This window comes from Juglans microcarpa x Juglans regia, chromosome 2D (assembly GCF_004785595.1).
Source record: "Juglans microcarpa x Juglans regia isolate MS1-56 chromosome 2D, Jm3101_v1.0, whole genome shotgun sequence".
Taxonomy (NCBI): Eukaryota; Viridiplantae; Streptophyta; class Magnoliopsida; order Fagales; family Juglandaceae; genus Juglans; species Juglans microcarpa x Juglans regia.
The window spans coordinates 3,753,033-3,779,408 of record NC_054596.1 but is presented as its reverse complement, the minus strand read 5'-3'; the positions used below and the strand labels follow the sequence as shown (position 1 = coordinate 3,779,408).

The following is a 26,376-nucleotide window of genomic DNA, read 5'->3' as shown; positions in this document are numbered from 1 at the left end:
AGAGAGAGAGAGAGAGTGTGGCTCTTCGGAAATTCAATTTCAAATCTCACGGCTTGTTCTGAATTCACGAAGTTGTTTCCGAAAACCAGGACCTTCTAGCACAGCGTTTGGCAGCTGAAACTCCGAGATTTCAAAGCGGTGGCTGTTGCTCAAGGCTCTCTCTGCAAAGAGTATTAATCCTACGATTCGAACGCTTGTACGTTAATCTCTCGTTGCAGAATTTCGTTTCATTTTCTGGCTATCTGATTCAGATAAAATTCCATCAATGTTTCCCGTTTCATTTCTTGGGATAATTAACTTTGACCAACCGACTCTTTCTTGCGTTTTAGAATTCGAGCTAAGCTATTGCGGCTCTTCCAAGAAAGAACCGTTTATTACAGTCAAGTGGATCCAAGGAAACTTGAGTTGGGGTTTCGAAAATCTGTTAGGATATTTTAGTAAGTAACAGAGTCCCACGTTGTTGGTTGGTTGGGTGGTTTATATGTTGGGTTGCTTTCGCTTTTCATTATCCTGGATTTGAATGATTGGATCCTCTTCTTCAAGTACCATAACCACCGTTGGATTGCTTGTAGCCCATTTATGAAGTTTTTCCCAGTTGTCACCCGACCGCAGGTGGTGGTTTTTCTAACAATGAAACCACACACCGTGCCGCCGGACGCTCGGAAACCTACCGAGGTCGATTGGTGGGATGCGGTCCTGTCGGTTTTGTTATATGCCTACCTAGATGCTTTGTGTCCATTCTCCATCATTTAGGTTTAGAACATAGTACCACAGTTCCATGATCGGGTTTATACTCCTTCCTTGAACATAAGGTTGCTAACCTAACCTTGGGTTTCCCGCCTTTGTTGTGGGGTGGGTAATTTCCTCTGCAGCATGAAATTGACGCATTTTCGTTTTATAGTATATACGTGTAATTTGTCTTCGATTTGATTCATGCAGCCAGTTTTTATGCTATGTTTTTTATTCTGTGAGTATTGAGCATTTCGCCATGAGGGGTTCGTCACGTTTGAAGCCCTGAAACCCACTAACTTGATGAGTGCTTGGAAAGGCTCTTGCTTGCTGGATATCAGTTTCTACTTTTCGTGATTGTAGAGTCGGAAGATTTTGACTAACATGGGAACTCCCTTCCGCAGGTATGAAACTACTAACTGGCATTCTTCTGTTTCTTCTAATGTTGAAAAAAAATGGTTCTTTTATTTTTTCTGCCTCTCTTCATCGGACAATAAGTTCATAATAATTTGATGACAATGAAAGTGTCATTACAACGTGTAATATGGACCTCTTTCTGGGCTGCAGTGGAATTCTGAGAAAACCGAATGAGACAATGAGGCTTATTGTAACAACTTTTGTTGGAGTTATATTTGGTTTCTTTTTGGGAATATCATTTCCAACACTCTCATTAACCAAGGTGCCAAATTTATATTTATATAGTTATGTTTGTCCTTTGCTAGGTTCTAACAATGTCAACTAAGAGTACAAGAACTAATTTTATTATGCTCAAATTTGGTAGATGAATCTTCCAACCAGCCTTTTTCCTTCCATTGATCTCACATATATCGAAGACAAGTACTCAGGGCTTTCAACCGGAGCATTGTTGCATGCTTGGTCTTCTTTGAAGGGTAATGGAGTCCGCTCCACTCGGCTTTACAGGTTTAATGATACAAAGGTAGGTTATCTCTATTTAGTTTTAGCCTTCTTCCAGCCTTCCAGGCTACCTTTGCCTGAAATTGTGATGTTTCAGGAGTACTTTATCGCCTCCTCATATTGTGCTATGCCTTCTTCAAATATATTTTGGTGTTAACAGCCCATAACTATTCCAAGAAGGTCCATCTTATGTAGTGGTAAATTGAAAGTATTTTCCCAATTAAAGACGATAATTGATACACCTTTTTGTTCAAACAGGGCATTGCATCAATCTGATTAATTTATGTTCCTGACCATTAATGAAAGTAACATGTGAAACTGCTAATTTCTGTAGCTAATGTTGTAATTGTTGTAGGAGGCTCACCAGCATTTGAACTTTCTGATGTTATGTTCTAGTATAGGTACTAATCCTTTTATTCTAATGCAGATTTGGGTTCCGACAAATCCGCGAGGAGCTGAAAGGCTACCTCCTGGTATCATTGCATCTGAGTCTGATTTCTTTCTCCGCCGACTATGGGGTCAGCCTAGCGAGGTATCTGTCTACTATCATATATTTTAAGGGAAGTTAAAAATAACACCTTGTGCTTTCCTTAAAAGGAAAATGTTTCGCGGAATAAGAACAAACCATATCAATTGCACTTCAAGTAGGTTTTGTTGGAATCAAGAAATTAAATTAAATCTGCATGCCTTAAAAGGAAAATGTTGTGAATTTAAAATTACTAAGCATTAATACAGAATCTCAATTTCACCTAATGATTAATTTTTTGAGATTTATTCTCTTATCTGAATATTTTGTTGATGGAGTTAGTACTCGCAGGACTTAACCATCAAGCCAAAGTATCTTGTTACCTTCACCGTTGGTTATGATCAGAGAAACAATATTGATGCGGCAGTTAAAAAGGTCCAGACTGATTTTGCACTCGCTCAATTTTATTTTTATTTTTCAAAGTTCTTCTTCCCATCTCCTTCTAAATTGATATTTACAGTTCTCCGAGAACTTCACCATTCTCTTGTTTCACTATGATGGACGGACAAGTGAATGGGATGAGTTTGAATGGTCGAGGAGAGCTATCCATGTGAGTGCTCGGAAACAAACCAAATGGTTAGCAATTAGCTCTATCACCGAATAGAAATTATTGAATAATTTGCTCATACTTTTTCTAAGTCATATTTAGTCTTGTTTTGACATAAGCTCCCTGAAATTCGTCCTAGGTGGTATGCCAAACGCTTTCTGCATCCTGACATTGTTGCTGCCTACGACTACATTTTTATGTGGGATGAGGATCTTGGAGTGGAGCATTTTGATGCAGAGGAGTGAGTGTTCAGCATGATAAAATCTAAAAAAAAGGGCTGTTACGGTGGAAAAGGATTCTTAAAGTTTCAAATCTGTCATTGCAGATATATAAAATTGGTGAGGAAGCATGGTTTGGAGATTTCACAGCCTGGTTTAGAACCAAATAATGGATTAACATGGCAGATGACAAAGAGGAGAGGCAATGGCGAAGTTCACAAGTAAGAGTAGCGACACCTTTTTAATCTGTCTTCGTTTACTGCTTATCAAAGATGTATCACTTGTGGTTTGACTGAACTCCACTGATTCTACTTTCAGCTGACCATGATCTTTTTCTCCCTCCTACAGGGACACTGAGGAGAAACCTGGATGGTGTACTGATCCACATTTGCCACCATGTGCTGCGTATGCACACATAGCCGACCCTGATCATTTACTTCTCTCATCTTCTGCTCAGGAATTCTTAGAACTGCTATTAATGAGTTTTACTGTAAATCTTAAATGGGCAGGTTTGTTGAGATCATGGCAACTGTATTTTCGCGGGATGCATGGCGTTGTGTTTGGTATATGATTCAGGTATGGATTATATTGTTCTGTTGTATCTGTTATGATTCCTTAATTAATCCTAGTAATTAAAAAAACGATTAGTTAATTAATCCCCTCTATCTAGTTTAAACTTTTTGTCCCAATGCTGCAGAACGATCTGATTCATGGATGGGGTCTAGATTTTGCTCTTAGGAAATGTGTAGAGGTTTGTGACCTCTTCTCTTTCTCTCTCCATCAAGCATCATACTTGCTGTTGTTTATAATATAATTGGGTTTTTGTAACTTTGTTCCATTGCATTGAAAACAGCCTGCTCACGAGAAAATAGGAGTTGTAGATGCTCAATGGATTGTTCATCAAAGTGTTCCTTCACTCGGGAACCAGGTAAAGTTAGAGCTTTTCAACTAGTCATGAATTCATCTTCTGTGGAAGAAATCATAGTGTCACTGCTTTCTTCTTTTTCATCAGGGACAAGCAGAGAGTGGGAGGGCACCTTGGGAAGGGGTATGTAACGTTTAATGAGCTCTCTCTCTCTCTCTCTCTCTCTCTCTCTCTCTCTCCACATGTATTCGCTCGCTGGTGGACTAATTTCCATGTACTTGTGGGGGAATTTGGTGGTTTCCATTGTGGCAGGTTAGAGAAAGGTGTCGAAGGGAATGGACAATGTTCCAAGAACGAATGGTTAATGCGGAAAAAGAATATTTTATGGCGATGGGAATTGATGCACCAAATTCCACAGCTCGTTAGATCAGAAAACAATGGGTTGGGAAACTCTGTAAATTTGCCACTTCATTATGCTTGGAGATGAAGACGCTACACTTCCACTTTACTGTTATTAATTATATATATTTTTATAGCTTTGAACTTTTAATATAAACTATTTCCTTTATATGTTGGTTAAATTCATACTGACACTTGATAAATAGAGACTAAAACTTTATATCATCCAACAGGTACGGGTTGAAATTTATAAATTTTAAGTTTCTATGTACAATTTAACAAAAATTTCATCTTTTTAAGAATATAAGCCCCTATTTATTGTGGGTTAAGCTCAAAAATAGATTGAGAGATGTGATGAGAGGGTTTTAGATGAGTTGAATAAAATATTATTAAAATATTATTATTATTTTGAGATTTGAAAATGTTGAATTGTTTATTATAATGATGAGATGAGTTTAGATTACATCTCAATCTAAACGGAGTTTTATTATTATAAGTTTGACAGAGATGCTTGCATGCGCTCTCGCTCTTTTAATTTTTTTGATGTAAATTAAAATTTCTGCAACTGTAATGTTTCAATAGAAAGTCTAAATTATATGATTTATACTAAAAAATAAATAGTTAATTATACAATTAGAATCTCGTTGAAATTGCAAGAATTTTTCCTTCAAAAGTAATATAGGATTCTATACACTACTTATTCTTATCTTTATCATGTAGGTTATTACGACTTTTGTCAAATTCAAATTTATTTCAAAATGAAAATTTTCTATCCATCGTTACTACCTTATATAAGTACTGTTTTTAACAAATATGTGATATAAAAATTATGAGTAAAGTAATTTAATTAATTTAATATAAATATATAAATAAATAAATAAACATAGTTTGTAACGTATGAAACGCTGTTTCAAAATATATTGAATTTCCATTTTTGGGCACTCGTCTTTTCACTTCTATGTAGTATATTGTCAATTCGCGCTCTCGGGACATGGACTCGGCGACCACTTCTTGTGAAGCCGACGAGTGGGAACTTTATAACGACGATGGCTTCGTCTACAAGCGTAAGAAGCACCGCCTCGACCCAGCGGCCGCTGCACAGACGTCGAATACGGATCCAGAGGCGGAGGAGAGGAATCGGAGGGAGCGTAAGAGAGCGACGCTGCTGAAACTGAAGGCCCGGTACCAGAGTGAGATCGACCGGTGGGAGCTTTTGTCGGAAGCCTTGCGTGCAATGAAGGAGAAATCCCGTCACTGTGAGAGTCAGAGTTCGGTCAGACAGCAACAATTAAGCGAACGAGAGGAAAAAGAGCTCACGGCGTCGTTCAGTTCTTCGTCTTTGCATTTGCCTGAATTTGTTAATGGGTCACTAGTGGATGAGCTCCTCTTGCAGGTCGAATTCTTTCTCTTTTTACCTTTTTTTTTTTTTTGCCCCGGGGGGGGGGGGGGGGGGGGGGGGGGGGGGCTGTCGTTTGGTTGGCGGGAAACTCTTGGAAAAAAATTAAAAAAAAGGAATTGAAAATTTGGGTCTCTTAGGTTTCCCGATAAGATGGAATACAAACTCTAATCCGGCTAATTGAGACTATTTGGCTAGAGTTTTTTGGGTAAATGAAACAAAAGGATTAAATCATTTGGCTTGATTGAGCTGAATTCTTTGTTGTCCTTGGGGAAACTGCACAAAGTTGAGTAGACAATTGAAAGTCTCCCTTTCTTCCTTCTTTCTTCAGTTTCCGAGCAACCAAATATTAGGGTTCTGCTCAGTTTCGCTTATGGTTTCTCATTCCTGTTGAAGAATTGCTGCTCAAGACTCTATTCCTTCACCATTAGAGCTCTTACTAGCATCAAGGATTTTTCTTCCTATTTTTTCTTTTATAAAACCCCAGTTCCCCTAAATTTTGAACTTTTCTTAGATGTTGGTCGTACGGTAATTTTGGATCTTCCATTCAATATATGCCTTCTCTTTTCCTTTACGGTGGCTTGTAATTGCGGTCCTTCGAATTTTAGTATACGTACTAAAATTCTAAAATTCGAAAGTTTTAATTCCTTCTATGTTCTTCATACAATCATACAATCTTAGCTAGAGCATCCCATCCCTCGTATCACTGTTATCCGAATAATTTATAAAAAAACTCAAAATCCCTCTCCCATCCCATTCCCTATTTTAAAATTTTAGTTTAGGAGATGAACAGTAATTCCTTAAATATAGAGATGTACTATTCATCTCTTAAATAATCTTTTATTAATATTTTATTCTAATAAATAAAATAAATTTTTCTTCCAATCAACTATACTTTCTCTTATTATAGTTTTAAATAATAATTTTAAAAATAATTTAAATAATTACTAAAATAATAATTTTAAAAATATTATCAAACCCGTAAAAAAATAATTAAAATTTTTGTTTAAAATATTCACTATAGTAATAGTTCAAAATATAAGAAAAAAAATTAAGTAGTTAAATTTGTAAATGGAAGTGAGAGAAAAAAATAATAAAAAAAGAATAGAAGAATATTATTTTAATAGAATAGAGAAATGATAGGAAATGAGATGTAGAAGATTTTTTAAAAATGAGTAAAATTTAGAATAAAATTATAGAGAGTGTCATTTTTAATTAAAATTTAGAGAAAAATTTAAAGAACGGATGTGAATGCTCTAACAGAACATAGAAAAAGGTTGGGCAAATATATATGTATCCTTTATGAAACAGAAAGGCGGGGGGTCCTTATACTCCTGAAAGTATCTCATCTTATATCTTCATTACAAATTTTATAAATTTTCATATAAAATATAATAAATAATTCAACATTTTCGAATCCAAAAACAATAATAATATTAAAAAAAATATTATAATAATATTATATTCAACTTTCATATCGACTCGTCTTATCTCAACTCACTATCCAAATGGCACTTTAGGCTTTCAAATTGTAAACTCAAATACAGGGGCTTTGGTTGAACACCATTTCTGGCAGTATCCTTACTCCTAAAAGCCTCGACAATGCAGGTGGAAGCCGAGGAAGCGGTAATTCATGATGTCTCACATCTATGCGATGTAGCAGAAGCTATGTGCAGTGCACAAGAGGAACGATTGAAGCAATCTTTAATCGATCTTCCAATATGGGCTTCACCACATGAGCTCATTGCATCACTGTGTGATGATTGAGTTTTATCAGGATGGGAAGGGAACAATCGAAGCCTGTGGTATGTTTGAAACTTCACCTGTAAGCTGTAACAGTAATTTTAGTGCTCCAAGAAGAAGGCCTTGCTATTGTAATCCGTTGTCATGTAGAAACTCTCTACTTTCAGACAGATGGGAAAAACTTATTAGAGTTTAGTGGTTTTTAATTTTAGATCATGTGATTTATTAGGGGCTGTTGTAATTGAACTAATCATCTAATGAATGGAGAGAAGATGGAGAATGCATGAAGTAACTTGAGTTTCTGATCAAACTGTGTGGTATGCTGCATATGTATTTCTTATTTCTATTAAAAGTTTCTCATCAAGTTTTTAGGCACATTTACTTTGTGCAGTGTGCCCATTTCTTTGGTCATAAATCTTAGAAGTAAATCTTAATTTTATATCGGTCATCTTCAATCCATACATGGATTACACTTTAAAAAATATGCTAAATGTACTTAAGAAAAACTTACAAAAAAAAAAAAAAATTAACAAAAATTAATAAAATAAGTCTTGTAAATAAAAGTGTAAGTTCATGTAACGCTACTCTACCATGCTAAGAGGAGTTTAGAACTACAATGTGCTCCATCATTGGATATGGTAAAATCAAACAGAAGTAATAAGAATAAATAAATTGAAGGTTTTAAACGAATAGATCTTTTGCCCTCTTCTGGATTATGAGAGCAAAAGAGGGAGCCAGGGGGGGTGTGATTCCAAAACTCTATATTTTCAGGGTTTGAAGCTCCTCGGCATTTAGACAAGAGGCAACAACTTCCACTGGCACAACAATAAAACCAGCTTTCCGACATTCATCCTCCAGAAGCTTTACTTGTGGAGGTCCATCGGGGCAGAATGCAACTACAGCTCCTCCACTACCTGTGAATTTTGATGCAGCACCCACCTTTCTTGCAACCTCCACCATTTTTATATTTAAAGCACCAAGGGCATCGTCGCCAAACATGCTCCTGTACAATATTTAAACAACCCTACTCAATAGCTATAAAGGTACAAGCAGGCTCTTGTTGCGAGATTAGGAAAGGGAAGGTCATTTTTCAAGGAGTTGTGCATCTCAGACAACCATCATCCTTCCCAGACAAAGGCAATCTTTCTATACAGATGGAAAACAGAAGAGCCACCTTAGGGGTGTAGTTGGGGAGCTCATATCAGAATTGTTACAATCAATGACTTTTCATATGCGATTTGAACTGTCAAGTGAGATGAATCTCTTACCTCCGAAGATCAAAATTATGATTCATGAGCTTTGCAAGTTTGGAATAGTCCTTTTCTAGTAATGTTTTCCTTCCTTCTTTTGCTATATTTGCAACTTCTATCATTGACGATATTATAAAATCATCACCACTGAGCCACCTTTGGCGTACAGTACTGTGAACCTGCATTTACAAGTAATGTATAAAATAGAATTCTTCCATTACTAAAGCAGGATGGTCACCTGATCCCAGTGTGGGTGCTAGTAGCTAACAAACTAATAAAAATTAAACAACTGACACAATCAGAAACAATTGAAACAAAAGGTAGTCAAAATGTGAATGTCGTAGAGCATGTTGGTTTGACAAAATTTCTCCTTGTTAAAAAAGAAATCGATGGTAAGACCATCAGACCAACTTTAAAAACAAGAATTACTGCCCCCATCCAATCAGATACAATTTACTTCTACTATAGTGAGTACTCCTTTGACTGCTAAAAACTATTGCATGCCCTTTCATCACATAAGGAGAACCTAACGTGCTTTTAAAATCATGCATAACTAAACCAGATGAGAATGGTAGCCCATAATAAATAAATAAAAATATCACTACAAGTTAGGAGGGAAAATTTAGTTCCAAACTAACCTTCCCTGAATCACTAGGATTCTCTGCATAGATGAGATAAAGAGGTGGGAGAAGACTAATATCCATGGGTGTATAGATGCCATGCCCCAGGTCATCCATGTATTCCTTGCTAAAATCCTGCATAAGGAATTTGAGTATCTGCTTCATTGCATTTTTATCCATTAACTGTGACTAACATGAGTCAAAATTTAAAAACATGTACCATGTACACAAGACCCCCATAAACCTGTGCCACCCGGTCTTGGAGACCAGCAACAATACCAAGTTCCTTCTCGGCAGCAAGGACAAGGTTAGGTCTGACCTCTACTTTAATCAAATGCCTAACTCTGTAGAAGTCAAGAAGGCAGCTTAGGGCAGCACATACAATAGCACTAGAACCTGAAAGTCCTGTCTGAAATGTCAAAATTATAACTTAGTGTCATGTTGTAATATAAAAATAGTTAAACACGAAGCCCTATACAACTATTACTCCTATTTCAAAAAAAAAAAAAAGCAACAACAAAAGGACAGTACAAAAGTCAACAGACTTGGCAACAAAAATCATGCTTGCAATTTAGTATTTGTCCACAACCAAAATGGATAACATCAAACATAGTTGTTGAGGTGTGGATGGTATCTTTCTCAATGTTATGGCCACTTTCATTGGTGTCCAAAAAGATTTAGAAAACATAACCTTTAAAAGTCAATGTGAATAAAAAGTTTGACCAGGGAACACAAAAATTCAAATGTTAATGTTAATGTGTCAAACTAGACATCAAATTCAAGCTATATTGGAAGACACGAATAACTGTCTTTGATCATTATAGATACAGTAATGAACAACTACATATTGGAGTTAAAAAAGACAAGAAATGAATATCATGCTTTTTCATTTATTCATATTGCAGGCTCGATTCCTCCCAAAAAAAAGAAAAGTCTACCATGAGTCATAACTAATTCACAATTCTAAACCTTAAAGGTGGAATATGAATCCTTGAGAGATTCCCAGGCATCCTCTTATTTGTTGTGAATAGCTCAAGAGAATCTAAGGGCACACAAGCATTCAGTTCATTTAAGAATCTAGGATTCCTCCAAAACTTTGGTTTATGGGAAGATGGACTCCATTCAAAACTAATTTGTATAAACCCCTACGCAACAAAATGACAGAGAAATGGTGAATTTTACATAGGAATCCTGGAAGAAAATCATAGAATGATGGTGCATCATAATTGACGTAATGCTGATCAAACAATTGAGATAATGATGAGCACACAAAGAAGTAAGTAATATCTGGTAGGACTGAGTTGAAGGTCTACCTGGCGAGGGATATTAGTGTCATAGGATAGAGTGAACTTTTTCCCATGAATGTCAATCTTGTTATCTTTGCAATAATTATGAAACACTTTACAAATTGCCATAAGTAATCGTACACCCCCATAATAACCTTCATTATTCAATCGATTCACCTGTGAACAATAGGAAGATCATCTTTTTAATCCTCAAGAAATCCGGAATCATTTCTGTCGCATACAAGGACTAAGACAAATATAGACTCGATGAGTTAAAATATGTAAATGATTATTTCGGTTCTCTTTTACAGTGGTTTTCTGCTATTGTACTGAAGGGTGGGAGTGTCCATGAGTTTCTATCTTCTTTTCAGCTCACTAGAATGTAATTAGGTGTCTCAGTTTGTATACTTCCTGTGTACTTGGGCATTGCCTAGTTTCATTCTATTCAATAAAGCTATCTATTTACTTATAAACAAAAAAATTATTTCGGTTAAATGAAAAGGTGATTCTGAGGGAATAATGGCTAAATGAAAAAAATAACAATATAGGAACACCAATGCCTACAGCAATCAATCAAATGAATATTCATACAGAACTCCATATACATAATAACATAACAAACAGCAATAACTTTGCCATACGAATGGTAACCTCCCAATCTGTTAAAAGGAAGGCATAACTACTTAAATGGAGAATACATATTCTACTCTAGAATATATCATCTATTGCTGTAGAAAAAAAGTACCCCTACTATCTAACCATCTGAAAACTAGAGCAGACTCAGACAAGCTACAATTGTAGCTACAATTGTAAGGAAAGACCCAAAGGCCTAAATCATTAGGGGCAGACCTACGTTGGTTTATCTATACAATAAGAGAACACTATTTTTGTTGTATCATCATCCGTTTATAATTATAACTACAAAAAGCCACCAAATATCGATGCATCAAAACTTGTATTTTGTGATTAAAAACGAGCTACTGAGGTTTTTTTTTTTGGTTCACGTCATACCAAATAGGAAATTATAGACGTGCAACTTTTGTGGAAAATTATGACTTAGACTTATTTTGGAATTGGATTTAAGAGTTATTCCTTCTATTTGATATAAATGCAGGCACACACGTGGTCCCCCTCCCCTAATAAACACCAAAAATTTTAATTCCGTTGCTGCCAGAGCTGTGTCCCTCCCATAGTTGGTCTACAAGGGCTTCAATTTTATTTTATTTTTTGAACTGCGCAAGGGATTTAATTGGATCATATGAAAAACATTGGTACTTACAGAAGATAACTCAACCACCCCTTCAATAATAAGGATAATATAAAACTGTACCTCTAATGCCATCGTTTCAAATCCCGCACGTCAATATCTAATTTAATAATTGACCACAATATAAGTTCTAGAATAACAATAATAAATACGAGCTACACGTCAGTCTAAATCACTTTCGAATTTAAACCAAAAAATAAACACGATTCTCCCAAAAATCGAAACTTTGATTAAGCTAAATGCCAAATTAAATAAAACCATAAATTTGAGCGTCTTATATGTATTCATTTAACACTAAAAGGAAGAAAATAACCGATTTACAAAATTAAATAAAATCCCAGAACACGGATCTTCGATTTCCAGATCAAGCACACAAAAACAAAGTCGCACCCATGCATAGTCATGCAAATGTATATATAATTTGAGAGAGATAGAGAGGAAGGACGGACCAGGTGATCTAGGGAGCGAAACTGGACGAGATCGTGGTTGGGGTGGGGCTTGATGACGAGCTCCTCGGACGGCTGCAAACGGACGGAAGCCCAGAAGTTGCCGAGCGTGAAAGAGATCGTACGGCCGTAGTATACGTCGCTCGGGTTTCCAAGCAGTCCTACCCTGGCAAAGGCCTTGTGCTCGATAGCACGCGAAGCTGAATCCAAAGAAGTTCCTTGTGTACCCATTGGAACTCAACTCCTGATCCCTCTGTATGTAACCTTCTCGTTTGTGCTCATTCCTCAGTAAATATGAATATGCACGTAAGTACCTCTAGCCCGTCAAAGTGCCACGTCAGCAAAGATCACATCGGGAACTTTCTTGAGCTTGAATTAAAGGATAATTACGAAAAGAAATTAATTATGTATTACGCCATCTTTTCACTCTAATGGGACATTATCTATATATCAATTGTTAAATTTATTAATTTAAAAGATAATTAATTAAGTAATTAATGGATAACATCATACAATAAGATAATAATGAAATAAGAATTTAATATAAAATCATGACTCAATAAATAGAAGTAAATGTGTTTTGATGAACATCTTATTACGAATAATACGACATTTAAAAAAAATAAAAACACAAGAAAAAATCCAATAAATTGATCCTTATCCATTGTCGCTAATCTTAGACAAACTAAGGAAAGAATTGCCTTACAATTTTGTTGCAACATGTTTAGTGTAATGCCAATTAGGAAGAAATACATGCGTATGTTCACAAAGAGATGAAGAAAGTCTACTTTACTTGCTCGTTTCCTCTCCCTCTCTCCCTCTCTCTCTCTCTCTCTATTATCCTTTCTTTTTAGTTTTTTTTTTCTATTTTTCCTCCTATTTAAAATATGAATAACGCTTTATATAGTCGTAGAATACGCAAATATCATGCAATTATTTAAAAAAAAATAGAATCCACAATTAAAAAATCTATTTTTTTTTTCTAATATGAATATCATATTTACTCACTTTTTTTAAAAAAAATTACATAATATTTACTCACTCTACAATTATAAATATAATTTCTTTTAAAAGAGATTGCAACCCTGTAATTCTTTTGAGTTTTGCTACGTACAAACAAATTTACGTACCAATCTGCATACTAATGTTGTTGCCTTCATATTTTAAATTTAAATTAATACTATTTTTAATAAAATCTACTTTCTAACCAATTATATTGAATAGATGCGCGTATTAATATACAAAATTGCTTACAATTAAATTTTTCCAATTCTTTTTTGTTGTTTCTCTCTTCAGCCTTCATCTACGTACTCATTTTGGGTAGACCGTTGCGGACGTACCACGCTGACATTCCAAACTATGAATTACATTAAAAATCACCCGTTGACACCATACACACCTAGGGACCATGAGACCAGCCCAATTTAATTGGAGTCGTTTCTTATTGTGTTTTATTATTTTTTGCTCTTTATTAACTAAATTTGAGATATTTGTTGGGATCTTCCTCCACCATTGTTTGTACTATCATTTTATTCAATATGATTTTCATATTGCCCGTAAAAAAAGAAATTAAAAAAAAAATCCCAACGTAACACACACCTAAACAATGCCCGAAGATCAAATAATTAACGCCAGTCAACATTAATTTACACATTAAGAGATGGTGGTTTCATGGTTCGAGGAGGAATTACAATTAAACAAGGGGAAAACAAAAGCAAACCTATGCAAAAGACAACAATGAGAGACTAAGGCATATTTTTTAAGAAGCTTGGGGGTGGTGGGAGAAAATTGAAATGACCATATATATATATATATATATAGAGAGAGAGAGAGAGAGAGAGAGAGAGAGAATCAATCTTCCTCCTCGTCAACATCTTCAGGCAGTCCACTTTCATCCCCAATACCTTCAAGCAGTTTGTCAACGTCCTCTCCCAACTCCAGCAACCTTGCACTTAATTTGTCAACCTTGCTCTGTTCTTGCCCAAGGCACACAAGCAAATCATTCAGTTCTGCCTCACTCTCCTTCTGGGCTTCTTCCCTTGCCTCAGCCCTTATCACCTCAACATCTGGAAACGTTGACGGCCCTCCACTCTTCATAGCTCTCACCTCCTTTTCCAGATGGATGTTGGCCTGTTCAAGACTGTTATAAGCATCAGATAGGCTCTTCAGATCGGATTCCATCTTCCCAGCTAAATTTTGATACATGGATGCCTCAGATTCAATATTGGCTTTCTCTGCTTTGAGCATCTCCAACCGTTGAGATGCTTCTTGAAGATCTCTTCGGAGAGTCTCCACCTGGACTCTATCCAAGGCACCACTTACTCTCTGCTCAGGCAGTGAATAACCACCTCCACCTGTTTTTGCGAGGTCCTCAGCCAAAAGTGCATTCCGACTAAGAAGGTCCTGGAATACAAGAGAAGGGCAGATAAAAACCAAGTCCGTCCATATTTATTTTGTACTTGTTAAATATGCATACTGGAGTGAAATTCTATGTAATCATTCCAGGAGCCTTCTTCTTGCATACCAAACTCGACAAGTCATTTGTGTCGACTGCAAAGATTAATATGGTTGAAGATGCAGTGGCATAATATTATAATTATTGCCTATAAAGATGTTGAAATTGTTAGCAGCAGTACAGCATATTAAACATTTTGAAAACCAATAACACCTTTTGTGACTCCAAGAAGGGACACACACTTTTTTTTTTTTTTATAGATAAGAAGGGACATATGCATCAGTGCTATACTAGGGAAATGATATCACATCTAGTCATCCATCTGACAGAGAGTTACAGTAACTATAGCTGACTTATGTCACTAGGGAAATGATATCACATCTTCATCCATCCACGATGCTTTTCGAAAGAAAAATATCGAGGAATATAATATCATGTCAACAATACCTGTATCTCGGAGCACTGCTTCTCCACAAATGCTTTCAGCCGCTTGATATACTCCCCATCACTTTCCCCACTTCTCTGCTCCAATTCTGCTGGCACCACTGCCACCTTGCTCTTTGGGTGACTATAGACATCAACAACGCTTTCTCTGATGTCTGCTTCCAAACTCTTAACAAGGTTTGCAAATTGAGCATCAAAGATTGCCGACAGAATTGGATGGTCCAAATCTTTCTGATCAGACAAATTCCTCTCATCAACATCTTCAATCTCTGCCATACTAGCAGCAGTAGATCTTGTCAAAGGTTTGCGAGGCTGGGCTGACTTTGCAGAGGTAAAAAGGAAGCTTTTCTGCATCTCATCGAACTTCATGAAGTATGATGTAAGCCCAAGTTTCTGGCCTATGGTATCAACTACTGTGAATGCATCCTTTCCACTATCAATGGATTTATTGTAAATTACACATTCTCCCAAGAGACATGCTGCCAAACCCCTTATGCATACCGTAGCAGAGGAATTTGACACCAACTCCAGCAGATATGTAAGGTGGGGACGTGAATCTAAGAAGCAATGCACTGCACTAGGGCATTCAGCTAGCCAGGTGACCAGCAATTTCAAGATAATTGGTTGAACATACAGATTTCCTGATGTACTTGAGATTCCATCTTTACTTTTCATGGAGGAAGCAAGTACCATGTATTTCACCATCCGGTGCATTAGTGGCTCAGAAGCTCCTATGGATGGCATGGGTGCCTCAAGTTCGATGCGCAAAACCTGCAAATTCTCTAATAAGATCAGATAAATAACAGTCATTTTCCCCATCCAACAAGTTCCAACTAAGAAAACCAAGTTTTTCCCCCTTACTTTAGGCTTCTCTTTTTCAATGGCCTAAAAAATAAAAAGGAAATACAGGCCAGTACAGTTTACGTGAAACATTGTCCACTCTTGGGATTAATCCGTCCAGTCTAATGCAATCATTCTCCATATAACTTTTAACCCGATCATTATAGTTTCTGGGAGCAACCCATATACATGGGGAGTATTTAAAAGTTACATCTGTTGGTCATACTAGTACTAGATACAAGGTAAGACACAAAGGACTAGGAAATTCGATTGCTTACCCTTTCCTTGCACTGGATATTGTCTTTTAATATATGAGAGAGAACACTAGCAGCTCTGCAACAAGTCTGTATTTCAAAATATCAGCCAGGAAGTTTTCAAAAAGCAAGAGCCCAATTAGAAATTTAAGTTCCATCGGCAAACATCAAAAGATCAAAATCTTCTTATGTAAAGATGACATGATCCAACACTTTCAGCTGGTACTACTTTCTTACTTAAAACTTGTGTTTAAATTACTAAAGTTTCACATTACCTCAAGATCACCATCCTTTTCACTCACAGTAAGGCCGCGCAATAGCATGCTGCAGGAGAAAAACACTTTAGGTTATTGATCAAAAGTAGCTTTTTCCACCTAAAAAAGGAAGATGTGATGATCTATTTTTAATTCATTGGATGTAATTCAATTTCCCGATCCGCTCAGAGTGAAGTATTCAATAGTAAAATGCAGTCCTCAATGCACATAGAATATACAAACCTTCCAAATGACATGTTCACATCCTCCTCAAGGGGATCATGAGTCATTGAATGTGGTTGAGGAATCAATGTGGATGCTAACATTGTTTGGCCATCGGCATTTTTCTGATTCAAATGTGGTGGAGCAAGAAGCAAATTAAAATAAATCTTAAACATAAAAGGCCAAGTAGCAATAATTCACATTATCAAACAATTTAGTCTATAAAATATACATTGAACATTCCCAAAATGAATAAAAAACAGAAAATGGCAAAAAATAGAGCAGATACACATCATCAACCTCACAAAAGTTCTTAAAAACATAATCCGCCGCAACAAACTCTTGCATACTAGACGACCGCAAAAGGATTCGAAGAATTGAATTCATAGCAGGTTCTACTTGAGGTTCCTCTCCAAGAACTTTGCTTGCAAGGATATCAATATTCTTGGGATGTCCAGCAATCAGATCACCAATGCATCGTAATGCCTGAAAAAGAGAATAAACTATGAAAAGCAACTTAACCAAATATACCTTCAAGTTCCCTCATAATCGGGCATAGCCTATCAAAGTTACAATTGTATGTTAAAGGCAAGAAAAAAACAAAACGGATTCGCAGAGGTGTATACATAATCCACCTAACACAGAAATATTTGACACTATGCTACTGAAACTGCAGAACAAAGGCCCATTGGATGCACATCCTCTCCAATATTCTTCCATTTATTTTTTTATGACGAGGAAACTTGGAGACAATGCAAATGCAATATGTCTTTTACCAAGCTAAACCCCAGCCCGTGTAACGTGTCCACATCAGATGGATCGGGTAAATTATCGGTGAAGGGATATGGCCCCTAGAAATTGTTTGCACCCAAAGGTTTGAACCCTTGACTTGGAAGGAGCATACCCAAAGACCAAGGCCCTAACCAATTGAACCAACCCCTAGGGGTTGCACCTCATCAAAAAGAAAAAACATAGACATTAGGCAAAAGAATTTGGAAGTTTAGCATAGAGCATTGAAACTTTAAAATAGGATTCTTAAGCGTTTACTTAATGTAATTATCTTACCATGCAACGGACAGCTACTGGTGCCCACTGGCTTTCAACACTCAACATCAGAAGATGATCCAATATTTTTTTCTACAAACAATGCACAACATAGAGTGTATGATAGCACCAAAGCAATAATTCTAATGCTTTAATTAATAGCAGATGCAAAGTTAGTAAGGAACCTGAACCAGAGTGGTTTTATTTGTCAGCATATTCGCATATTTTCCAGGATCAGTCTCCGGACCTCCAACCATTAACAAATTAATGGTCTCTAATGCACTGAGGAGAATAATTGTCTACTGGCATGGCGTTTGTTCCCAGGACAAGAAGAAATAACATTAAGGCTTCTGTGACAGCATGCTCAAAGGCCTATGGTATAGATTTACAATTATTTGAGTATCTAACCTTTTGTTGAGTGAAACTGTAAGTACTTCCCCGTAGCTTCAAAATTGATAATAAGGGGTCAAATCCCATAGTTTCCCTCAATAGTATCTGAAGCACATTTAAAATTAGCAGCAGGAAAGAACCTCATGCATTAAATTTTTGGATGCATAAATTATAATATGACCAAGTCTGCAAACCTGATTAGATGCATTATTGCGGAGAAGATTGTTCAACAATTCAAGAGAGTCCTGCACAGTTACATATATAAAATTTTTGTGACCAAGATATTCATAGAATTCTTAAATGTTTGTAAAGAAAAATAAAACATTTTTTTTATTGGCGAAAAGAAAAATAGAACTGAATGGAGGAATATCTAGACACACGGAGATTTAGAAGGAGGCCGTGATACATGACAATAACTTTGTCTTCCAAGTTCTGATAAAGACAAAAGGCCTCAGAAACAGGTCTCAAGACAAACACGTGAGAACATTGCTCTTTTATTCTGACAGATTCTATACAAAGAATAAACTTCCTTCACTATGTTTCAGTGCATATTTGGGCAAGTAGAATCACACAAAGTAAAAATCATGATGATGGATCAACAATATTTCTCGCTGTAGTTTTCCCCTCACCTAAATGTTTCACTGGAACAGGGCAGATGGGCACCATTATCCATAAGAGGGCCACAAAAATTTAATACAAAGCATGTGGGTGTCAATATAAAAAAACAGTGGTGAATAACAATTGTCCTTAACTTAGGCTACAAGCAGAATTGTAACTATACATTACACAATGAAAAAAATGTACAAAACTAAAGCTTCCATTGATGCATATGGCGAATTAGTTTTATCCTATAAAGAGTGGTCTCATTTAGCTGGAAAATAAGTGATGCAAAGAGGCACTAAAGCTCTGTTGTAACTTCATTTGTGAAACTCTCTTAGAAATCCATGGGCAAAAAGAAAAAGAACTTTAATAGTAGAAGCCCAATCAATAAAAGTCATTTGTATTTAATGCCTTGTCTGCAAACAAGCTAGAACGAGTAGACTAAACTTTCATTACAGGATGAGTAACCATGAATCACCTGCACAACGACACCACCCTCTGAATCTCCTTCCTCTTTGATGATGCTGAAAATCTTCTCGAATGCACCTTCAAAGACCACAATTTTTTGAATCTCCTAAAATCACAACACCATATTACTTGGCAAGGAAAAAAAAAAAAAAAAAATATTTTGCAAGTGCATATTCACAAGAAAAATAAAATGAAGAAGTGAAAGTTAAATCTTACCTCGGCTTCACGGGTTAAATAAGTAAGTAACAATAACGCCTCATTTCGAATAACCTAGAATAGCCACAATCATTATCAATAAGAGAACAAGAAGATTACCGGAACATTAAGTATAAGTTGGAGTTCCCTTCTCACATATTATTACAAAAGCCAAACAGGAACCACAATCACCATGGAGAGGCTATATGCAGAATTCAATTTTTCTAATAAAACGAGATCACATTTAAAAGCTTCTGTTGTAGAGAAATATGCCCATGATAAAGTTAAGTTGTAAAATTATGAAAAAATAGAAGCAAGATGTCACAAACACGATTGTACCTCACGATCCATTAGCATATCCATCAGCCGAGTTATACCGCGTGGAATGGTAAGAATGGCTTCCTGTAGCCTGAAGATGAAATCAGAACAGATTCTTCCCAGCAAAACTTGAAAGAATAAAAAAAATGTTTAGGCACAAAAGCAAGATAGTAACTACAAAACTAATACCTATTGGTAGAATTTGTGAGGAGTGCTGTCAAAAGTTGAAGAGTATAATATCGCACATAGAAATCCTCCTCCGACTGCCAAAACACCAAGAGAAAAAGAGAAATGAAAAAGATCATGCAGCTTTATGCATAAACAAAGCAAAAAATAATATAAACAGAGGAGGACATTAACCACATATTCATGATGATCCAACATGTAAGTGAAGAGATCTCACCAACAAACTTAGAAGAAGAGAAATGCTATCCGCTTCTCTGGAAAGCAAATCAGTATTCATTAAAGCTGGTTGAACCTCATTCTTTGACCCTTTTGCATGCTCAATAGGAGTCAGGGCACCTACAAGAGTTTCTAGAGCACCTCGAACCTGCACAAATGGAATGGGTGAAATCATTGTCATACTCAGTTTTTTTTTTGGCAAGTCATTTTCATACTCAGTTTTTAGACATAATAAAACTAAATATCATTTTGTTATATATGGAATGTTCATAAAACCAATGGAAGAGAGAATACAGTATAACAATCAATCATGCAGACCAAGTAGGTAAACATTGGAATAAAACTGAAATAGACCCCGTTCCCTCTATGTCCATTCAATCTGAATCTAGCTGCATGAATGCACTGTAATAATAGTGAATTATTTTTCATCAACAGTAACAAAAAAAGGTACTCCAAATCTGTTTAGAGCTATTTTAAGTTTTGAATCTGAGATGTTAGTTTTGCTTTTAGGTTTGTACACATCCCGTCTACTAGGATCGCAGCCCTTATTGCCCATTTTATAAAAAATTATTACATGTAAAAAATAATGAAAAAGATTTTCCTGCCCCACATAATCAGTTTCCAATTCGCGCATAAAAGAGCCTTGGCATAGCGGAAAATCTGATTCTCCATCACAACATCTGGAGAACCATCTCCATGATCTGAACACACTTAGATCCTCAATTTTTTATGGTAAGTAGACTGTGGAGTCCTTCAAAAAGAGATTCTGAAATTATAGTCAAGTATATTTTCTGCAAAACCAGCATCCAAGGCCAGAACCAAATCTGTGCAATTACTCCATCATGGTCATAAGCAGTAGCTCCAATAAAATAATAGAATTTACGAATCCAACTCCAGAAAAACGGCTTAGCCTAAATAAAGGAAATAGAATCTACAAAAATAAATATGGATAAGAGCAATGTGTTTACATAACTGTTGAATGTAACCAATAAAACATAAAATGTTTAAGCTAATAGGACTGCCAATACTTAAGAAAATGTCATAACTGTTTCTCCACTACCTAAGAACCCTTACTCAAATCATCAAGCAGCAGACAACTGGAAGTCACAGTCAGTTCATTCTTTCTTTTTTGTTATAAAGTAAATCAGTTCATTCTCTCTTAAATGGAGCACTTGGTAATTACTTTTTTGAGTGATGAAATTGGACTGAGAACAGGCAAAACATGACATAAAGGAAAGAAAGGTCTGTCACCATTTCAACATCATCACGTTCTTCCTTTAAGACTGCCATGATTACAGGGAAGCCTGAAAAAGTAGACAAAATACATTATACAGTGATATCATTATACAAAGACTAATTCACTTCGTCAAAAAAGAGAATCATTCACCCATTGCACCAAATGCTAGCTGGGCAGCTGGACTTTCTGCTACAACAGACTGAAGCTCGGTCATAGCACTCCTCCTGTCCTCTGCCAGTTTACCATTGCTTATACGGTTGAGCAAGCGCTCAACATAGCTATCAATACAAAGCAAACAGTGGATTGATTACATGAATCAAATACTTCTCTAGAACATAATACTGCATGTTGATGACAAAAGGATACGCAGTCAAAATTCTTTATTTATTGGCACCAGGTGTTTGAGAACAAAGACCAACTAATCTTGGGGGTGCACATGCCCTCAGAGCATCTTCAATGGATTAGCCAAAGTTAAAAGACATTTTTTATGAATGTAAGAGAAATTTGACTTTTAGCTATTCCACTGTGCGCTCTCAGAGCATCCTCAATGGATTAGCCAAAATTAAAAGACATTTTTTATGAATGCAAGAGAAATTTGACTTTTAGCTATTCCACTTACATAAATCTCTACATTGGAATAGTTATTTTTTCATTATATAACAATAAAATAATGTAAGATGAATTTGGTTTTAGTTATTCACATCAAATCTCTACATTGGATTATCTATTGATTCATTATATAGTAATGAGTAACTAATAATTTCAAAAATATTTAATTTTTTTAATTATTAATTTATTTAATTTTATCATATTTTACTATTCTACCTATTATCTATTAATTAATAATCATATTCTAATTAAATTAATATATCACTAACTCAAATTAATATATCAATTGTGATAAAATATGTGATAGAAAGAAAGTGAGAGAGAAATAATTGATAAAATAAGTATTTGATATATGTACAGTAACTTTCAAATTTGGAAAAACTTTTGAAAGTCACTATAACTAAATTCCAAATATTTTGCTTTCTAATAGCTAAACACTCAATGGATTTAGCTTTTAGTTAATCCATTGAGGATGCTCTCAGCGTGGAGTTTTCTACATGTACACCTCGGGTTATTCAACGGGAAACTCCCCAGTCCGATGGTCCCTATAAATTGTTTGCACCCAAGAGGATTCAAACCTTAGACCTAGATGGAGCATACCACCAAAACCAAGGCCCCTACCACTTGAGCCAACCTATAGTAGTTATGGAAAATAAAAGATGACTTGTAACTAAGGAAGCAAATAGCATTGTCAAATACTCAAAATGTAAAAAAATTGATTGAAAGAAAGGCAAAAGGTGGCAACTACAGAACAAGACAGGCAATATTTCTTGAAAATTACTAACCAAAACCAACGTATTTCTACATTAATCACCTATTCCAATGAGATAATACATTAGTTACCAACATCTATCACATTACACAGACCATATCTCCAAAAACTCTAATAAAGCACCAACAGCAATACAAGAGTATAATTTTATCTGCAGTCTGTTTTGAGAAGGCAAATCATAACTGAGTCAAATACAATAAGCTTGAACTCATAAATATCATCCTCGTGGAAGAGAAACTTACCTGTCTTCGTTTGAAGCAGAATTCTCATTGCCAAAAACAAGCCCAACAACCCCCTGCACCACAACAATTTGTTGCTTAATTGCATATGAGTATATAGAATAAAAGCATGACTACCATTGACATACGAATATAATCAACAAAGAAAAATCCAGATAAGAACGAAAAAAACTATTCTTTGCATGAACTGAAATACCATAAATCCTACAATTGAGAGAGCAACTCAACAATCAATTAACTTATTACATCTCTGGAAGGGAAAATGAAAAGCATGCTGCTCATGATTGCCAGAGAAATTCAGTCACGCTATGTGACCAGTAATCATGGTATGCAACCATGAGCTTCCAATTCACATTCACATTTTACATTAACTTTGAATATGCACTATTAGAGATTCTTAAATCTCACAAAAAGAAAAATTGTGGTAGGGACTAAAATACAGTAGCACAAAGGAAAATACGAAAATGTATGGTCAACACACCTAATTGGCAATAAGTACTTAGTCGATATATTAACATGTACAGCTATGAGAGCATGTATTACAAATTTAGGCATCGAAATTCGATAATGCACAGACTACAAAAAATTAAAACAAAAAAATGAATATAAAGAGAGCGAGAGAGTGAGATGACCTTGTAGCCAGAGACCAAATCCATCTTCCTCGGTCACCGAATTGCAATAAATCCTGAAATAACATCAAGAAGAATTTCATCAAGAGAGAAGCCTGGGGCCGGTCGGGTGTCAAATGTTATTTTACACCAGCAAATAAGCAGCTGCCACGTATGACTTTCAGTAATATTGAGAAAAGACCCACATGTAGAATATCACAATTTTGTATTTCCCTCATGTGCCCGAGATCTCTCCTGTGCCCCCACCCCCGTCGAAACACTTGTACCCCCACCCCGTCAGCCTCCTCCTGTCTCTCTCTCTCGCTCATTCTGAAAAAAACTTGCCCTTCGAAACACTGTGCCCCCACCCCCTTCCTCTCTCTCTCTCTCTGTCTCTCTCTCTCTCTGTGCAAAAAAGGGCCTGCGCCCACCATCCCTTCGAAACCCCGCTGCGGGTCGGTTATAGTTTCGATTATCATAATCACATTAAGTTAATATAATGTTATCTATATGACTCGACTCAACTAAACCTTAACCTCAACTACAAAAACTCTTCAAGGTCGACAATAAATTCGATTAACGCGAAAAGATAAATTTGTCTATGTCTGTGTGTATTCACTTAAACCACTGAAATATGAAGAAAACTGAACGAGAGTACTAGAAAAAGCACCATGAATAGAAATTAAAATCTACAGATCGCATGATAACCATAACTGTGTAGCCCTGCACCACATTTTATAAACCATTTTGCACCCCATACACCGCATGGAAGATTGAAACCATGGAATAAACCTAATTAAAGTTGAAACCACGGATTATTACCAAATAAATTGACCCTATATCCAGAATGCATATGTCCTAAATAAATCGACCCAGCCACCGACCCTAAATCCAGATTGCATAATAAATTAAACACAAACATACAGTCGGGTTCGTTGCTTCGGTTCGTTCCAAAGCACTTGCCGGAGAGGAGAAAGAGCATAGGGCGCGGGGGAGAGAAGAGAGAAAGGGAAAAGGGGAGAGGAGAGAAAGAAGAGAGGGAGAATCGGGGAGAGGCGCGAAATTACTTGATTGGGATGGCGAGATGATCGATTAAGTTGATCAAAAGAAGCGTACCGATCTCGCTGTGCCCTTATTTTCCCGGGGTTTCGAATAAAGAGTTTTATTTCAGTTGGAAAATTGAGTATTGACCCCAAACACGAATCTATGTAGCTCGAGAAAATTATCAAAAAATAATAATAATAATAATAACGTGGCGATCACTGGTAAGGAACCGCAAACCCTAACCAAGAGATGGAAAACCTTCGGTCCTTCGGCACGAGGAATCGGTCTCGGAGCCCAACCAATCTTTGGATAGATCCAGATGGTCCAAATGAGTGTGGGCTGCTCTATATATTCATCGAGCCACTTGGAGTGAAAAAAGCCTGATTAGCAGCATGTAGGGCTGGGCAAAATGAAAAGTACAGAACAAGCCCAACCACTCACTTTATTTCTCTTTAAAGACCTAATCAAAGAAAAAATCTATTTGTAAGTCTATATTTTGACACGAGAATTCCTACATAACAGTCACTATAGTTGTACATATATTACACACACTATGTGGTTACTTCTGGTCCTTTTTTTTTTTTTTGGTGCAAAATGCACCAGACAGCTTCTACCCTCTCTCTTTCTTCCTCTCTCTCTCCATCATCTCTCTCATCTCCGCTCTCTCTCTCATCATCTTTCTCTCATCTCCATCTCTCTCTCATCTCTGCTCTCTCTCTTATCATCTTTCTCTCATCTCTGCTCTCTCTCTTATCAGCTCTCTCTCAATTAGGTAGTAATTTCAAATTTGAGAGATGTATGGTTTGGATGATGCCATGTAAGTTGTGCAAAAGTGGTTGCTCTCAATATTTTTCCTTTTGACATACCAAGATGCCAATTAAGTGGAGAATCATGTGGAGATCTGCTACACAATTAATAAATAGTATTTGGATATTTATTATTATTATTGTTGTTGTAATGGTTCTTACAACAAGTGATGTGTTACATACTAAACTTATAGATAGCATAACTCATCCAAAAAATTAACGTACGATATGATCAGATCAGATCAACGCGATGATACGAGAGCAATAAAAATATAATATATAACATGATTAATATCAAATTTTAGCAATCCAAACCGTATGGACCACGTTAATAGTAAAATGAAGACTAGTACTCCAACAAAGTAATAGCCCAAATTACACTCTATATTAAATTCCAACCGTCCAACTGCTTTTGAATTCAAATACATGAGTTGAAGACCATGAAAGGGATCAAAACAATAATGCAGGTCAAACGGGAAAAGAAAAAACTTTATTCGTCTAATTTATTTACAAAGTTGAAAAAGAAAACGAAAGCTTTCTTCTTGTCCCTTGAGCAGTATGTTATGTTACTGTAATGCATACCCCTTTACGACATGCAGTTAATTTATTCTTTATGGCTTTAATTAGCTTAGTTATAGATTGTTTTAAGTTGCAGCTCAGGAGATGGAGACAAGTGTTCAATAATAGGACAGGGTGACCGTTGCTGTCGTCCTGTGTAGGACATAAGGGATCGGAGGTAACAGCCTCTCCACTTAAAATACCCAGTATTGAGTCCAAGGAGACGAATGTTTTAAATGAAACAAGGAAGATTATTGAACATTTCAAATTATTGAACAAAGAAGATCATTAAATAAAATGCCCAGTATGTTTTAAATGTTCACGAACTTTTCTAGATATCGACAGAAAATCTTCTTGGTAAACTTGTTAACAATCTCTAGCCTTGATCAGTGTAGTTTGGAGCCATCGAC

The 26,376-nt window shown here is 36.1% G+C and overlaps 4 protein-coding genes across 7 annotated transcripts; 2 read left to right on the top strand and 2 right to left on the bottom strand.

The window, feature by feature from the left end:
- Positions 1-34: 34 nt before the first annotated feature.
- On the top strand, positions 35-4,368 carry LOC121251116. Of its 2 annotated transcripts, XM_041150437.1 has the most exons (16): positions 35-196; positions 330-437; positions 940-1,133; positions 1,297-1,408; positions 1,511-1,666; positions 2,072-2,176; positions 2,462-2,545; positions 2,631-2,746; positions 2,857-2,958; positions 3,043-3,156; positions 3,284-3,340; positions 3,445-3,511; positions 3,633-3,686; positions 3,789-3,863; positions 3,948-3,983; positions 4,113-4,368. In XM_041150437.1, exons 3-16 carry the CDS (start codon positions 1,114-1,116, stop codon positions 4,224-4,226), a joined length of 1,212 nt encoding a protein of 403 aa, XP_041006371.1. In that variant the 5' UTR covers positions 35-196; positions 330-437; positions 940-1,113; the 3' UTR covers positions 4,227-4,368. The 2 variants fall into 2 exon arrangements, with proteins under 2 accessions (XP_041006371.1, XP_041006370.1); XM_041150436.1 differs by lacking the exon at positions 330-437.
- Positions 4,369-5,119: 751 nt separating this feature from the next.
- On the top strand, positions 5,120-7,630 carry LOC121250514. Its single transcript, XM_041149644.1, has 2 exons — positions 5,120-5,592; positions 7,204-7,630. Exons 1-2 carry the CDS (start codon positions 5,191-5,193, stop codon positions 7,360-7,362), a joined length of 561 nt encoding a protein of 186 aa, XP_041005578.1. The 5' UTR covers positions 5,120-5,190; the 3' UTR covers positions 7,363-7,630.
- A 223-nt stretch (positions 7,631-7,853) lies between these two features.
- LOC121250513 (glucuronokinase 1-like) lies at positions 7,854-12,495 on the bottom strand. Its single transcript, XM_041149643.1, has 6 exons — positions 12,211-12,495; positions 10,522-10,671; positions 9,429-9,617; positions 9,227-9,343; positions 8,607-8,767; positions 7,854-8,341 (listed from the first exon to the last, which is right to left on the bottom strand). The coding sequence occupies exons 1-6, from the start codon at positions 12,436-12,438 to the stop codon at positions 8,098-8,100; spliced, it is 1,089 nt and encodes a 362-aa protein (XP_041005577.1). The 5' UTR covers positions 12,439-12,495; the 3' UTR covers positions 7,854-8,097.
- A 1,337-nt stretch (positions 12,496-13,832) lies between these two features.
- LOC121249179 (golgin candidate 6) lies at positions 13,833-24,870 on the bottom strand. Of its 3 annotated transcripts, XM_041147893.1 has the most exons (20): positions 24,483-24,870; positions 23,583-23,635; positions 22,954-23,006; positions 21,481-21,608; positions 21,345-21,397; positions 20,095-20,241; positions 19,881-19,954; positions 19,713-19,782; positions 19,395-19,448; positions 19,189-19,284; positions 18,305-18,355; positions 18,129-18,215; positions 17,906-18,019; positions 17,742-17,813; positions 16,977-17,162; positions 16,698-16,801; positions 16,476-16,524; positions 16,225-16,290; positions 15,110-15,877; positions 13,833-14,610 (listed from the first exon to the last, which is right to left on the bottom strand). In XM_041147893.1, exons 2-20 carry the CDS (start codon positions 23,604-23,606, stop codon positions 14,059-14,061), a joined length of 2,748 nt encoding a protein of 915 aa, XP_041003827.1. In that variant the 5' UTR covers positions 23,607-23,635; positions 24,483-24,870; the 3' UTR covers positions 13,833-14,058. The 3 variants fall into 3 exon arrangements, with proteins under 3 accessions (XP_041003827.1, XP_041003828.1, XP_041003829.1); XM_041147894.1 differs by lacking the exons at positions 21,345-21,397; positions 21,481-21,608; positions 22,954-23,006; positions 23,583-23,635; positions 24,483-24,870 and adding an exon at positions 20,388-21,265; XM_041147895.1 differs by lacking the exons at positions 21,345-21,397; positions 21,481-21,608; positions 22,954-23,006; positions 23,583-23,635; positions 24,483-24,870 and adding an exon at positions 20,388-21,261 and having other exon boundaries at positions 19,713-19,775.
- Between the last annotated feature and the right edge of the window lie 1,506 nt (positions 24,871-26,376).

Excerpts from the sequence above, each read along its gene's own strand:
- LOC121251116 (XM_041150436.1), top strand. The coding sequence starts at position 1,114 with ATGGGAACTCCCTTCCGCAG. Across the intron at positions 1,667-2,071 it reads ACAGGTTTAATGATACAAAG|ATTTGGGTTCCGACAAATCC; the intron begins GTAGGTTATCTC and ends ATTCTAATGCAG. Across the intron at positions 2,177-2,461 it reads TATGGGGTCAGCCTAGCGAG|GACTTAACCATCAAGCCAAA; the intron begins GTATCTGTCTAC and ends TAGTACTCGCAG.
- LOC121250514 (XM_041149644.1), top strand. The coding sequence starts at position 5,191 with ATGGACTCGGCGACCACTTCTTGTGAAGCCGACGAGTGGGAACTTTAT. Across the intron at positions 5,593-7,203 it reads TGGATGAGCTCCTCTTGCAG|GTGGAAGCCGAGGAAGCGGT; the intron begins GTCGAATTCTTT and ends TCGACAATGCAG.
- LOC121250513 (XM_041149643.1), bottom strand. The coding sequence starts at position 12,438 with ATGGGTACACAAGGAACTTCTTTGGATTCAGCTTCGCGTGCTATCGAG. Across the intron at positions 9,618-10,521 it reads ACACTAATATCCCTCGCCAG|ACAGGACTTTCAGGTTCTAG; the intron begins GTAGACCTTCAA and ends TTGACATTTCAG. Across the intron at positions 8,768-9,226 it reads ATCCTAGTGATTCAGGGAAG|GTTCACAGTACTGTACGCCA; the intron begins GTTAGTTTGGAA and ends TTGTAAATGCAG.
- LOC121249179 (XM_041147893.1), bottom strand. The coding sequence starts at position 23,606 with ATGGATTTGGTCTCTGGCTACAAG. Across the intron at positions 19,955-20,094 it reads CTCTTCTTCTAAGTTTGTTG|TCGGAGGAGGATTTCTATGT; the intron begins GTGAGATCTCTT and ends GTGTTTTGGCAG. Across the intron at positions 18,020-18,128 it reads ACAGTTTCACTCAACAAAAG|ACAATTATTCTCCTCAGTGC; the intron begins GTTAGATACTCA and ends CCATGCCAGTAG.